The 15,737-nt window shown below is 47.8% G+C and overlaps 1 protein-coding gene across 1 annotated transcript in view; it reads right to left on the bottom strand.

Moving 5' to 3' along the window:
• Positions 1–15,737, bottom strand: part of LOC143940044 (vomeronasal type-2 receptor 26-like) — an 84,051-nt gene that overhangs the window by 50,510 nt on the left and 17,804 nt on the right. Inside the window, exon 2 of the mRNA XM_077461092.1 lies at positions 2,324–2,615. Within this exon, the coding sequence (XP_077317218.1) occupies positions 2,324–2,615 (292 nt within the window). The remainder of the gene's footprint in view (positions 1–2,323; positions 2,616–15,737) is intronic.

The following is a 15,737-nucleotide window of genomic DNA, read 5'->3' as shown; positions in this document are numbered from 1 at the left end:
GCTGCATGGCCTCCCTGAGCCTGCGGAAGGATCCTCGTATTCTTCAGATCAAGGAGAGGGACCATTACTGGCTGGCCACTCTCCTTGATCCACGGTACAAGGGTAAGGTTGCTGACCTTATCTTGCTATCGCAGAGGATGAGACATCTCCGGGAGGCCTTGCAGAAAGGTCTGTGCAATGCGTTCCCAGAGACTGGGAGGTTACAAACTCCTGGTCCTGGACAACGTGTTGCTGAGGCTTCATCAGAAGGAGCGGTGGAGAAGATGGCCATCTGACCGATGCGTTCAGACAATTTTTTAGTCCACAGCCCCAAGGTATGATTGGTTCCAGCAACCATCACCAGCGACTGATTTACATGGTGCAGGAATACCTAGGGGCAAGGTCAGCCTTGGACATCTTTCCCACCAAAAATCCTCTGGCTTACTGGATCTTGAGGATGGATCACTGGCCAGAGCTTGCACAGTAGGCAATTGAGCTACTGGCCTGTCCTGCAATCAGCGTTCTTTCGGAACGCACCTTCAGTGGCTTTGTAACCGATCACAGAGTGTGCCTGTCCACCGACTCAGTTGATCGACTGACCTTCATAAAGATGAATCAGTCTTGGATCACCACCAGCACCTGAAGCTGATGTAACCGAATATTTTTTTTTTTTTAAATATCACATCCCTTCAAGACTGCCTATGCTGATGCTGAGTGACTGTCCTGTTATGTTGACTGTCTATCCTCTTCCTCCTCTGCTGATATCTTGGAAGAACATTTTTGGTTCTGGATGATGTCACCAGCCCAATTTTTCAGCCCCTGTATATGGGAGAGGTGGCAGTGTCGTGGCACCGGCACCAGTGCCTAAGGCCCAATTTTTTAGCTGCTGTTTAACAGGGGCATGTAATTAAAAAATTGATGCAATGCTTTGCAGCAGGGCTCATTCTTGCAATCCAACTAGAGTATATGGTAGTGGTTGCAGTGTATAGGTTCAATTTTTCGCCCCTGTTAAAAGGGGCATGTAATACAATTTTTGCTGCAATGCTTTGCAGCAGGCTCATTCCTGCACTCCAACTAGAGTATCTGGGAGAGGTTGCAGTGTTGTGGCACCAGCAAGAAGTGCCTAAGGCCCAATTTTTCAGCCCTTGTTTAACAGGGGCATGTAATAAAAATTCTTGATATAATATTTCACAGCAGGTCCCGTTCCTGTGCCCACCGAGCGTAACTGTGAGGACTTATAGTGTTGTGGCACCAGCACCACCACCACAACCACCAAAGGCCCAATTTTTCTACCACTGTTCAACAATGGCATGTAATTACAATTCTTGATATAATTGTTCACAGCAGGGTGCTCCAGCAAGAGTCACTTCGAGCAACACCAACACCTTAGGCCCCCATTTCTGCAGAACATTTAGGGCAGGCCCCTACTTTCAAACATCCAACTTACAAACGTCTCCTACTTGCAAATGGTAGGAGACAACAGGAAGTGAGAGGAAAAAAGATGGACGGCAAAACAAATTATACAGGGGTGATAACCCTTCCCTTTGTTTTCCTAAAAGCTTAAAAATAGATTTTTTGACTAGCGCTACACTTTAAAAATGTACCAGTTCAAAAGTAAAAACAGATTCTACTTAACACAACAAACCTACACAGTCCCTGTCTTGTTTGCACCGCCTGTATACTTCTGTTCTGAGTATATAGGGCATGGGGGCCCCACACCTTTCCTTTTTTTATATGGGTACGGGGTTCCCCTTAATATCCGTACAAGACCCAAAGGGGCTGGTAATGGGCAGGGGGGATACCTATGCCATTTTTCTCAATGATTTTCATCTGTATTGCCGGAACCAGATATTATATTAAAACCGCAAGCAGTTGTAAATGACTTTTTTTCCGTTAAATGTCATTTTGTGCAGGGACTGTTCTAAACACGGGAAACACGTGCCACTTCACAGGCATAATATAGACCCCCCCCCCCCCCCGGGCTCGATATTTAAAGGAATATTTAACTTTTTTTCACTTTATTCGCCATTAAAATCAGTGCTCCCGAAAAAACTGACGTTTTTAAAAACATTTTAGGCATTGGCTCATATCCCCTGGGGCAGGAGCCAGGTCCCCAAACCATTTTTAGGACAATATCTTGCATATTAGCCATCAAAATTAGCACTTTTTATTTTGAGCGTTCGAGTCCCATAGACTTCAATAGGGTTCTAAAGTTCACACACATTTTCATCCCTAGTTTACAAACACTTTAACTTTCATAGACTGGCAGGTTTTTGTAAAACCTATATTGTTGTCTCTGTTGACGTAGAATAGTATTACAAAAAGACAAGTCGTTTTCACTCACCTGTGTGTATCTGTACAATCCGAGGATTTGGGCGATTGGGATTGTAGTGGATGAAAAGCGATCTCCAATAACACCAGCCAGCTTGCCTTGTCCTTTACATGAATAATTAGGAAATGTCCCATTTGGTCCAGTTAAGTTCTGCAGAACACTCTGTACACTCTTCCTGGGTTCCAACCATGAATCATATAGATAGAAGCCTAGACTGATATTCGGTAAGATGTCTGGATCCTTGTTAATATTATCAATTGCGGAGAGGAAAGCTAGGAGGTTCGGGTAATACCAAAAAGAAGGGCTACAAAAAGTTATTTTTTTTACAAAACAGTAAGTTATTAATTTCTATATATTTGTAAAATATTTGTAAAATATTAATACATGTGATCTGGTTAACATTAAATACAGAGGGAAAGATTTTTAGGCAATGCTTCCTGGGGAATATATAAAACAGCAAAAACAACACTGAGTTAATGCTAAGTTTATCACAGCATGTCTGTGAATTAAAGTCTCACCATTAGGTGTTTAAACCAGTCATGTGGCCTTTTGATCTACTTGTGGCTGTTTTGGTATATTCTGCACAAGTCCGGCAGGTAGTGATGAGTCAAACTGCTTTAGGTAGAGGTCAGCAGGAAATTTGGTCAACTTCATTGAAACCACTTTAATTAAAAATGTACCAATGCAAAAACATTTAACAAATTAAGAAACCACTCTGCTCGAAGTAGTATTTTTTTAACTGCTTAAAGTGAAACCCTTTAAGTCTTGTATGGATTTAAGGAGGTACTTCGCACAAAAAATAAAAGCCTGAGGTCCCTCATAAAATATATACCAGACCATTTTGTTCTGACACAGAATTTAATGGGGGCTCCACCTAAAAAAAAAGAAAAAGTGAGTCCTCCTAAAAATCTATACAAGACCCTTAAACCAAGCATGCAGCCAAGCTGAATTGGGAAGTGGGGATTGAGCATGTGCCTTCCCTCCTGAACCATATCAGGCTACATGCCCTGATCATAAGGGGTACCTTGCCGGGGGAGGGGGTGACCCCTGGTAAATCAGCCTCTCCCCCTGTTAATGAGAATAAGGGCCTCTTCCCCACATATCTTACCTGGTGGTTTGCACATGAGAATCTTAGCGGAATCTGAATGCCCCTTTTATAATAAGGGGGTCTGTAGATACCCTCCCCCCACAAGTACCACTAATCATTCACAAAAATAAATAAAAATAAATAAAGATACTCAAATATTTGGCAAGTCCTTTATTTAAAAAAAAGCATAAATCCTCAAAAAATATTCCACATTGTAAATCCATCATCAGTCAAGATGCCTGACACCTGCTTAATTGCTGAAAAATAAAAAAAACAGAAGACCTGAACCATGCAGCCTATCCCAATGGTAACACTAACCAAATGGCTATTCCCTGAGCTGTCATTAGCTATATAAGGTAAAGGATGATAGTCAATGTCGGGGGGCATGGTGACATGCTGCTGAATGGCCAACTGACACAAGAGCTCCACTCCACCTCAGGCAACCCTCAGCTATACCCCGTAGAAAGAGGGAAGTGCCACAGCCTGTCAAGCTGTATGGCTTCTTCTGCAAACTCCCCACTGGTGCTCACCAAAATGGCACATGCGGCAGCTCTTAGAGGAGGAATGGAGCCTCCTCAGGACATGGCGCAGCTCCCTGTTTCCACAAGGGGGCTCATCCACAGGGGTTTACAAGCTAGTTCCCTTCCTTCAGGGACCTCCACACCCTGCACAAGAAGCCCAAAGAATTCCACGCTGTGGAGAGACTCCTCAGATGATGCCCGGGGATCTCTGGACATGGAGGTGAGAGCACAGGCTATTGACTCACAGGCCTCACAAACACACACAGACCCCTTTACTGCGATCAGCACCTCAGACCACCCAGAGTTAGAGACTGTGCTTAAAACATGCTAACTTCCCTCAGGGAGTCTCTTTAAATCTATATGAAACCATACTTCTACCGCATGCAATCTGACACACAAGTCCTGAGAGATAGGGTGAATCATATAGAGGACATATTGTGTGATAATGTGGAATCTTTCAATGCGCTAGTCGATGCCCACTCAGCACACATGAGGATGAAATCACATGGCTGAAGTCTAAAGTAGTGGAATGGAGGACAGGTCTCGTCATAATAACTTGAAGATTCGGGGGGTCCCAGAAATGGTCCAGCAATCCCAACTACCACAATTTGCACAAGATCTCTTCCTGGTAATTACACCTATTCAACATCAACAGGTTTGACCATTGATCGAATCCACAGGGCTCCCTAGACCCAGCTAACTCCTATCCCAAGTTCCTAGGGATGTCATCCTCTGGGCTCATTTCTATCAAGTTAAGGAGCAACTCCTGATGGCGCTCTGTAAAGAAGATCATCTTCACAACCAATTATCCAAGCTTCAACTCCTACCTGACGTTTCCAAACACACTCTTCATCTCTGTAGCAACTTTTTCACCATCACTAATGGGGACCATAAGATCCTGCATTGTTGGAAGTATCCCGCCAAACTTACTATTACGCACAATGGAGTGATGAGGACCATCTCAACACTGGATGAAGGCCTGTGACTTCTGCAAAGCTGGGACAGAAGCGATATCCAGAAGTTCTTAATTTCTCTGTTATCCTGGCTAGGGATGAGCTTCGTGTTCAAGTCGAACATACGTTCGACTCGAACATCGGCTGTTCGCCCGTTCGTCGAATTCCAAACGTTATGGGCCGTTCGTGCCAAATTCGTGTGGCGCTCACGGCCCACAATGCACTGCGTCATCGCAGTGCATTGCTGGCTCATGATTGGCCAAGCATGCACTGTGACCCCGCATGCTTGGCCAATCACAGCGCCAGCAGCGAGGAGAGCCATGATTGGCCACAGGCAGGATGCCTGTGGCCAATCATAGCTCAGGCTGTGTAGTACACGCCCCACACTATATAAGGCCGCCAGCGCGGCGGCCTAGTGTAGTGTGTTGGCGTCTGAAGCAGTTAGTGGGTGTTTTGTGTACCTTCAACACAGTACACACCGATCGTTTTCGGCCGATTTTCGATCTTGCTGTTGTGTAGTGGTTGTTGTCTGTGTGCCCTGACCGCAGTATACACCGCTATATTCACCTCACCTATATAGCTAGTGATCTATCTTTTATAATAGAGCTTGCAGTCAGTAGTGTTAGGAGCTAGTGCGTGCTGTCTGCGTGCTCTGTACCCAGTACACACCGCTATATCCACCTACATAGCTCTTATCTATTTGAGCCCACTTGCCATCTGCAGGAGTAATTGGAAGTTGTGTGTGCCTCCAGCACAGCACAGTATACATCTGTAAATACCCCTTTATCTCTGGTGTTCTATAAAAAAGGCATCTGCAGGAGTTAGTGGGTTTTTTGTGCCTCCAGCACAATATACACCTGTATCTACCCTTTATTGCTGTTCTATAATAGAGCCATCTGCAGGGCTTAGTGGGTGTTGTGTGACTCCATTACACTGCTGTTTTACCCAACTCCCTTCAGGCCATTACCATGTCTGGAAGGCCAGCAAGGAGAGGCAGACAGGTGCGAGCCGATAAAAGAGGGCAAGCAGGCTCTGTTTCTAGAGACAACAGTGCTGGTCGTGGACGCGGTGCATTGTCATCTGCACGTGGCCATGGGACACGCTTGTCCTTCTTTTCGGCAGCTGGACATGTTGAACCGCAACATGCCAATGACTTGGTAGAGTGGATGACCAAGCCCTCTTCATCCTCCTCATCCTCTCTCACCCAGTCTCAGGGTACTAGCAAAGCAGCTGCCAACGCATCGTCTTCCCTCCTCTTAATGTCATCATCAGTGACTCCTTCCCTAGATCCACCACGTCCTCCTGAGGAGTCTCCTGAACTCTTTGAGCACAGTGTTGGGTACATGCTCCAGGAGGATGCCCAGTGTTTTGTGGGCTCTGATGATGACACTCAGCTAGAGGAAGGCAGTAGCATGAGCGCAGAGAGAGGGGATGCTCAAGAAGCACAGCAATCTGGCAGTCATGTTCCACAAGCTGCAGCATACTGCCAGGTTTGCTACAGCGATGAAGAGGGAGGGGATGATGAGGGCACTGACTCCACGTGGGTGCCTGGAAGGAGAGAGGAGGAGGAGGAGGCACATGTCCAACGAGGCAGGATGCCCTCCGGGGGCCAGCTTAGGGGCAGCACACCGACTGAATCACACCGCAGAGTTCCGCCTGTGCAGGGCGCTGCCTCTGCGCGTTATTCTAAAAGTTCTTTGATGTGGGCCTTTTTTGAGACGAGTGCATCAGATCGCACCGCTGCTATTTGCAACATATGTCTCAAGCGTATCTCGCGTGGCCAAAACATCAGCCGCTTGGGCACCACATGCTTGACCAGACATATGTTGACCTGCCATGCAGCTCGTTGGCAAGCGTACCTCAAAGACCCACACCAAAGAAAAAAGCGGACCTCTCCTTGCTCCTCATCAGCTGGCATCTCCAACCCCACTAGACCTTCAGTCCTCTCTGAAACCTGCTCTGAGAGGAATGAAGGTGTAGAATTAGGTGTGTCACAGCCAAGTGCTTCCGGGAACTCTGCTAGCGGTACACCCATGTCCGATTTTAGCAGGCAAATGTCCCTGCCCCAGCTGCTGGACCGGCGAAAAAAGTTCACTCCCAGCCATCCACATGCCCAGCGGTTGAATGCTAGCTTGGCTAAATTGCTAGCACTTCAACTGCTGCCTTTTCAGTTGGTAGACTCGGCCCCCTTCCGTGAGTTTGTACAATGTGCGGTTCCTCAGTGGCAGGTCCCCAAACGCCACTTTTTCTCACGGAAGGCGATTCCTGCTCTCTACCGGCATGTGGAAGGCAATGTCCTTGCCTCGCTGGACAGGGCGGTCAGTGGTAAGGTGCATATTACCGCTGACTCATGGTCCAGCAGGCATTGACAGGGACATTACCTGTCTTTCACGGCCTATTGGGTCACTCTTCTGGCAGCTGGGAAGGATGCAGGACAAGGTGCAGTAGTGTTGGAGGTTGTTCCGCCACCACGCCTCCAAAATGCTACTATTGGTTGTGACACACCTCTCTCCTCCACCCCCTCCTCTTCTTCTTCCTCCATGGCCTCTTCCAGTGCTCTGTCCTCAGAACCAGCGGTGCTTCGTAGGCGTTCCAGGGGCTACGCAAGTACGCAGGCAAAACAATGCCATGCCGTGCTTGCGCTGGTTTGTTTGGGGGACAGGAGCCACACTGGGGCGGATGTTTTGTCAGCTCTGCAGGGGCAGGCCGAGAGGTGGTTGACGCCATGCCAGCTTAAGCCAAGAATGGTGGTTTGTGACAATGGCACCAACCTCCTCTCCGCCCTCCGACAGGGACAACTGACCCATGTGCCCTGTGTAGCTCACGTCCTTAACCTGGTGGTGCAGCGGTTCTTGGGCAGGTACCCCGGCTTACAGGATGTCCTGAAGCAGGCCAGGAAAGTCTGTGTGCATTTCCGCCGATCATTTAATGCCTGTGCTCGGCTGGCTGATCTCCAAAAGGAGTTGAACCTGCCCAAGAACCGCCTTATATGTGATATGCCCACCAGGTGGAACTCATTGTTGGCCATGCTGCAGCGGCTGCACACGCAGCAGAGGGCCATTAATGAGTACCTGTGCGACTACGGCACCAGGACAGGGTCAGGGGAGCTCGGTTTTTTCTCACCACGCCAGTGGGGCATGATCAGGGATGCATGCACTGTCCTGTCACCGTTTGAGGAGGCCACAAGGATGGTGAGCAGTGACAGTGCATGCATCAGTGACACTGTACCTCTTGTCCACCTCTTGGAGCATACGCTGCGTGGAATAATGGACAGGGCACTTGAGGCAGAACAGAGGCAGGAAGAGGAGGACTTCCTTGCCTCTCAAGGCCCCCTTTATCCAGACAGTGTTCCTGCTGTGCCACCCATCACACAGGAAGAGGATGAGAAGGAGGAAGAGGAGGAGGAGGATGATTGTGTCAGCATGGAGGTGGAGGCTGGCACTCAGCATCAGCAGCAGCAGCAGCAGTCTTGGGCCGCGTACACACGCGCGGACTGTTCGCCCAACTTTGTTCGTCCAACAGTTTCGGCAAACAGTCCGCTCAAACTTAGCATGGACGGACATGGCCACACACGACGGACGAACAGTTTGCTGAAACCGTGCGTGATGACGTGAACGGCACGTACGACGGGACGAAAAATACGACGTCCTATACACTGCATTATAGCTTTCGGCGTGAAAATCCTTTCTGAGCATGCGCGCAACTTTGTTTGACGAACAAGCCTACACACGAGCGGACTGTTCGCTGAAACAAGGTTTCAGCGGACAGTTTTACGGAATTTCCGAAAAACCTTGTCCATCAAACTGTCCGCTGAAACTGTCCGCTGAAAGCCCACACACGAGCGGACTGTCCGCCCAAACACTGTTCAGCGGACAAAGTTGGACGGACAGTCCGCCCGTGTGTACGCGGCCTTACAGGGATGATTTACAGTCCCAAGAAACACGTGGACTTGTACGTGGCTGGGAGGAGGTAGCTTCGGATCATGTTGTCCTTAGTGACCCAGAGGACTCCGGACCGAATGCCTCAGCTAACCTACGCTGCATGGCCTCCCTGATCCTGCAAAGCCTGCGGAAGGATCCTCGTATTCTTCGGATCAAGGAGAGGGACCATTACTGGCTGGACACTCTCCTTGATCCACGGTACAAGGGTAAGGTTGCCGACCTTATCTTGCCATCGCAGAGGGAGCAGAGGATGAGACATCTCCGGGAGGCCTTGCAGAAAGGTCTGTGTAACGCGTTCCCAGAGACTGGGAGGTTACAAACTCCTGGTCCTGGACAACGTGTTGCTGAGGCATCGGTCAGAAGGAGCGGTGGAGAAGGTGGCCGTCTGACTGATGCTTTCAGACAATTTTTTAGTCCGCAGCCCCAAGGCATGATCGGTTCCAGCACCCATCGCCAGCGTCTGATTTACATGGTGCAGGAATACCTAGGGGCAAGGTCAGACTTGGACACCTTTCCCACCGAAAATCCTCTGGCTTACTGGGTCTTGAGGATGGATCACTGGCCAGAGCTTGCACAGTATGCAATTGAGCTACTGGCCTGTCCTGCATCCAGCGTTCTTTCGGAACGCACCTTCAGTGCTGCTGGTGGCTTTGTTACCGATCACAGGGTGCGCCTGTCCACCGAATCAGTTGATCGACTGACCTTCATCAAGATGAATCAGTCTTGGATCACCCACAGCTACCAAGCACCTGAAGCTGATGTAACAGAATAATTTTTTTTGAAATATCACATCCCTTCAAGACTGCCAATGCTGATGCTGAGTGACTGTCCTGTTATGTTGATTGTCTATCCTCTTCCTCCTCCACTGATATGTTGGAAGAACATTTCTGGTTCTGGGTGATGCCTAAGGCCCAATTTTTCTGCCCCTGTTTAACAGGGGCGTTTAAGTACAATTTTTGATGCAATGCTTTGCAGCAGGGCTAATTCCTGCAATCAAACAAGAGTATATGGGAGAGGTTGCAGTGTGGTGGCACCAGCACCAGTGCCTAAGGCCCAATTTTTCTGCCCCTGTTTAACAGGGGCGTTTAATTACAATTTTTGATGCAATGCTTTGCAGCAGGGCTAATTCCTGCAATAAAACTAGAGTATATGGCAGAGCTTGCAGTGTGGTGGCACCAGCACCAGTGCCTAAGGCCCAATTTTTCTGCCCCTGTTTAACAGGGGCGTTTAAGTACAATTTTTGATGCAATGCTTTGCAGCAGGGCTAATTCCTGCAATAAAACTAGAGTATATGGGAGAGGTTGCAGTGTGGTGGCACCAGCAGCAGTGCCTAAGGCCAAATTTTTCTGCCCCTGTTTAACAGGGACATGTAATTACAATTCTTGATATAATATTTCACAGGAGGGCCCCTTCCTGTGCCCACCCAGAGTAACGGTGAGGACTTATAGTGTTGTGGCACCAGCACCACAACCACCAAAGGTCAATTTTTCTACCACTGTTCAACAATGGCATGTAATTACAATTCTTGATATAATCGTTCACAGCAGGGCGCTCCAGCGCCCACCAAGAGTCACTTTGAGGGCTTACAATGTTGTGGCAAAACCAACACCTTGTTCCGCCATTTCTGCAGAGCATATAGGGCAGGCCCCTACTTTCAAACATCCAATTTACAAACATCTCCTACTTGCAAACGGAAGGAGACAACAGCAAGTGAGATGAAAAAAGATGGACGACAAAACAAATTATACAGGGGTGATAACCCTTCCCTATGTTTTCCAAAAAGCTTAAAAATAGTTTTTTTGACTGGAGCTACACTTTAAAAATGTACCAGTTGAAAATTACAAACAGATTCAACTTAACACAACAAACCTACACAGTCCCTGTCTTGTTTGCACCGCCTGTATACTGCTGTTCTGAGTATATAGTGCCTGGGGGCCACACGCATTTCCTTTTTTTAATATGGGTACAGTGTTCCCCTTAATATGCATACAAGACCCAAATAGGCTGGTAATGGGCAGGGAGGGCTACCCATGCCATTTTTCTCAATGATTTTCAACCATATTGCATGAACCAGATATAACATTAAAACAGCAAGCAGTTTTAAATGGTGTTATTTCCGTTTAATGAAATTTTGTGCAGGGACTGTTCTAAACACGGGAAACACGTGGCACTTCACAGGCATACTACAGACACCCCCCAGGCACCATATTTAAAGGAATATTTCACTTTTTTTTTCACTTTAATCGTCATTAAAATCAGTGCTCCCGCCAAAACGGCCATTTTTAAAAACATTTTATGCATTGACCCATGTCCCCTGGGGCAGGAGCCAGGTCCCCAAACCCTTTTTAGGACAGTATCTTGCATATTAGCCGTTAAAATTAGCACTTTTAATTTCGAACGTTCGAGTCCCATAGACTTCAATGGGGTTCTAAAGTTCGTTCGAAATTTGGGGTCCGTTCGAAAGTTCTGGTGCGAACCGAACCGGGGGGTGTTCGGCTCATCCCTAATCCTGGCTTATGAGCATCTTCCATCTTGCTCTCACCCCTGCCTCAGTATAGCAGTGAATACTCAATAAAAATATTATTACAGAACAACATGAATATAAATCTATGTAAAGTGCATGTGCAACAAAATCTCATATCACATCAATATTGAAAAGTATATAGAGTAATATCATCTGTGAAAATTGTCCATTTGACTTAAAAAAAATCACATTGAATAGTCCATAAATAATGTTCTTCAACCTCTGTGCTTAAAAAAGTGGTTTAAGTAGACCAACTATACATAAAGTGTCTGTGCAATCCTCCACCAATGTTTACTGGTCGCTCACCTTATGCTAGGGCCCCTGCATTACCAGTGAGTAATAGCAAGCTGTTCCCTGTTAGATATGTAATCTGATCTGTTTTCTTTACTCAACTCCACGCAACACAGGTGCCGATACAGGATAGTGATATATGCAAATAGTACATAAGACATCTAGTGCTCTCTGTCTTAAAAGCTTTATTCCAATAAATAGTATACAGATATGCACCTACTGATGAAGTTCACACCCAGGACTAGGGATGAGCTGAGTGTTCGAGTCGAACCCATGTTCGACTCGAACACCAGCTGTTCGCCCGTTGAGAACATTATGGGCCGTTCGCGCCAAATTTGAGTGGCACTCACAGCCCATAATTCACTGCGGCATCTCAGTGCATTGCTGGCTGATGATTGGCTGCAATGGCCAATCAAAGCACCATCAGCGAAGAGAGCCATAATCCTGCCTGTGGCCAATTATGGTTCAGGGGGCTCAGGGGGTTTTGTACACGGCCCACACTATATAAGGCCGCCTGCGCAGCGGCCTTCCGTAGTGTGTTGCGTCGCTAAGAGAAAGAGAGAGATAGATGGAGAGACAGTGTCTGAATTTCCTTTTAAGCTATTGCAATTACAGTCGGTGTATTGTGCCACCTGTACAGTGTACACCCAAAGCTACCCCATTGCTGGTGTTCTTCTGATTCTATACCACAGGCAGCTGCTGCAGCAATTACAGTCGGTGTATTGTCCCACCTGCATAGTGTACACCTGAAGGTACCTCAATTGCTGGTGTTCTTCTGGTCCTATACCACAGGTAGCTGTAGCAGTTACAGTCGGTGTATTGCGCCACCTACACAATGTATACCTGAAGCTACCCCAATTACTGGTGTTCTTCTGGTCCTATACCACAGGCAGTTGTAGCAGTTACAGTTGATGTATTGTGCCACCTGCGCAGTGTACACCTGAAGCTACCCCAAATGCTGATGTTCTTCTGATCCTATACCACAGGCAGCTGCTGCAGCAATTACAGTCGGTGTATTGTGCCACCTGCATAGTGTACACCTGAAGGTACCCCAATTGCTGGTGTTCTTCTGGTCCTATACCACAGGCAGCTGTAGCAATTACAGTCAGTGTATTGTGCCACCTGCACAGCGTACACCTGAAGCTACCCCAATTGCTGGTGTTCTGCTGATTCTATCTGCAGGCAGCTGTAGCAATTACAGTCGGTGTACTGTGTCATCTACACAGTTTGCACCTAAAGCTAGCCCAATTGCTGGTGTTCTGCTGATCCTATAGCGCAGGCAGCTTCAGTAATTAAAGTTGGTGTATTGTGTCATCTGCACAGTGTGCACCTAAAGCTACCCCAATTGCTGGTGTTCTGCTGATCCTATACCGCAGGCAGGCAGGCAGCTGCAGTAATTACAGTCAGTGTATTGTGCCAACTGTACAGTGTACAGCTAAAGCTAGCCCAATTTCTTGTGTTCTTCTGATCCTATACTGCAGGTAGCTCCAGTAATTACAGTTAGTGTATTGTGTTATCTGCACAGTGTATGCCTAAAGCTACCCGATTGCTGGTGTTCTGCTGATTCTATCCGCAGGCAGCTGTAGCAATTAGTCGGTGTACTGTGTCATCTGCACAGTTTGCACCTAAAGCTACGCCAATTGCTGGTGTTCTGCTGATCCTATACCTCAGGCAAGCAGCTGCAGTAATTACAGTCGGTGTATTGTGCCACCTGCACAGTGTACAGCTAAAGCTACCCCAATTGCTGGTGTTCTTCTGATCCTATACCGCAGGCAGCTCCAGTAATTACAGTTGGTGTATTGTGTCATCTGCACAGTGTATGCCTAAAGCTACCCCAATTGCTGGTGTTATGCTGATCCTATACCTCAGGCAGGCAGCTGCAGTAAATACAGTCGGTGTACTGTGTCATCTGCTCAGTGTGCACTTAAAGCTACTCCAACTGCTGGTGTTCTCATAGTAATAATACTACAGGCAGGCAGTTGATTCTGCTAGCTCCAGTATAATCAGTATATACCTCCCAGCTTTGTGCAGCTACAACTCCCAGCAGGCCATTAGTATGTCTGGAAGGCCAACAAGGAGAGGAAGACAGTCACGAGCCAATAAAAGAGGGCAAGAAGGCTCTGTGTCTAGAAGCAACAGTGCTGGTGGTGGACCAGGTGCATCCTCACCAGCACGTGGCCATGGGACATGCTTGTCCTTATTTTCGGCAGCTGGACGTGTTGAGCCGCAACAAGCCGAAGACTTGGTGTCATGGTTATGCAATAGAGTTTGTCTGCTTACCTGTCTCCATGTGTTGATTTCTAGAGACCAGCCGACCCTCATCTGACTGCTTTTATAATCCATCCTCTGGCATGGCTCCACCCTAGCTCCAATCAGAGAACTCTATATTAACCTGTGCACTGCAAGCCAACCCTGCTGATCAACCTTTGTGTGTTAGCTTCCTGTTACCTACCGTGTGCTCTGCTGTTGTTACATTACCGACTTTGGCGTGTCCTTGACTATCCCTGTTTGCCTGTGATCCTGACCTTTTGGCGTGTCCCTGACTATTCCTGTCTGCTTGTGGCCCCGACCTTGGCTTGTCCCTCACCATCCCTATCCTCCTGTTGCCTACTGTGGGTGTGAGCTGGGGGACCCTGGGGGTCGCGACCTGGAGCCAGTTGCAGCCAAGTCCATCCTCACCACTAGAGGCTCTGGTGAACACCTGCTGGCTCTTACGCTCTAACCCTGGTGGGATCCATCTTAGTGTTTTGGCGGCCCTGCCTTCCTATAACCTTGACCCCCGTCCGCAGCAGTCAGCCGTAGGGTCCACAACCTTGCTGTGCACTCTTGATCCCTATGGTGTGCATCTGTCACCTGGCCTCAAGGTGACCTGACACTTGGTAGAGTGGATGACCAAGCCCTCCTCATCCTCCTCATCCTCTCTCACTGTCAGAAACCATGAACCAGACTGAGACAGAAGTACAATTAAATCACAATTGTTTATTAATAAAAAATAAAAAGATAAATAGAGTAAGCGTAGTCAAAGCATAGCCATAGTCTAGTAACCGGATCGAGTAATCAGTCAGTCCAGAGTTCAATAACCAGATCGGGTAATCAGCCAAGCCATAACTCAGGGATCCAAGTGGAGCAAAAGAAAGCAGGCTAAGGAGCCAGAAGGGATGTCAGCAAGCCAGTCTTTAAACAGAACTGCAGGAGATGGTTTCTTGTGATGGGACCAGGGCGAAGGCAGAGATTAAGGATGGCCTTGCGGTTCGCCAAGCGGTCGGTTCACTGCGAACTTTGCTAGTTCATGAATCGCCAAACCGGCGGACTTCTGGCGCTGTTCGCGGCGGACATATTAGTGCTGGTGTCAGTGCTCTCTATCACGGTGCTGGCATCAGTGCTCAGTCTCTATCTTGGTGCTGGCGTCAGTGTTCTATCTCAGTCAAACTCTGCCCATGGTAATAAGGCTGACCAGTTGTTATGGTGGTCAGAAATATAGCAATGTAGGAATTTCTCCAAGGACTGATTGGCTCGATCTGTGGCCCCATTAGACTGCGGGTGATACGCAGAAGAGAAGGCAAGTTGGATTCCCAACTGTGCACAAAAGGCTCGCCAGAACTGGGAGACAAACTGACTGCCCCTGTCCGAGACAATCAGCTTGCCAAGCGAAAGATCTCCCTAGCAAAAATGGAAGCCAGTTACTTAGAAATAGGCAACTTCTTAAGTGTAATACAATGACACATCTTTGAGAACCAGTCAACCACCATAAGGATAACAGTGTTGCCTTGAGAGTTGGGCAACTCCACAATTAAATCCATTGACAGGTGGGTCCAGGGCCTCTCTCCATTGGGTATGGATTGTAGGAGGCCCACTGGAAGGTGTCATGGAGTCTTACTCTGAGCACACACGGAACAGGCAGCTACAAAGGCAGTAACATCAGCCCGTAGACTAGGCCACCAGAACTGTTGGGAAATGGCCCAAATGAGATGATTCTTCACAGGATGGCCAGCTGCCTTGGGAGAATGGTAAGTCTGGAACACGGCAGTATGGAGACTCTCTGGGACAAAGCAGTGGTCACAAGGTTTATCAGGAGGAGCATGGACCTGAGCAGCAAGAATTTTGTCACC

Source organism: Lithobates pipiens, unplaced genomic scaffold (genome assembly GCF_037356315.1).
Source record: "Lithobates pipiens isolate NorthernLeopardFrog02 unplaced genomic scaffold, aLitPip1_a1.2 Scaffold_3, whole genome shotgun sequence".
In the NCBI taxonomy this organism is placed as follows: Eukaryota; Metazoa; Chordata; class Amphibia; order Anura; family Ranidae; genus Lithobates; species Lithobates pipiens.
Note: the sequence above shows the minus strand (reverse complement) of the source record. Positions and strands in the feature narration are given on the sequence as shown.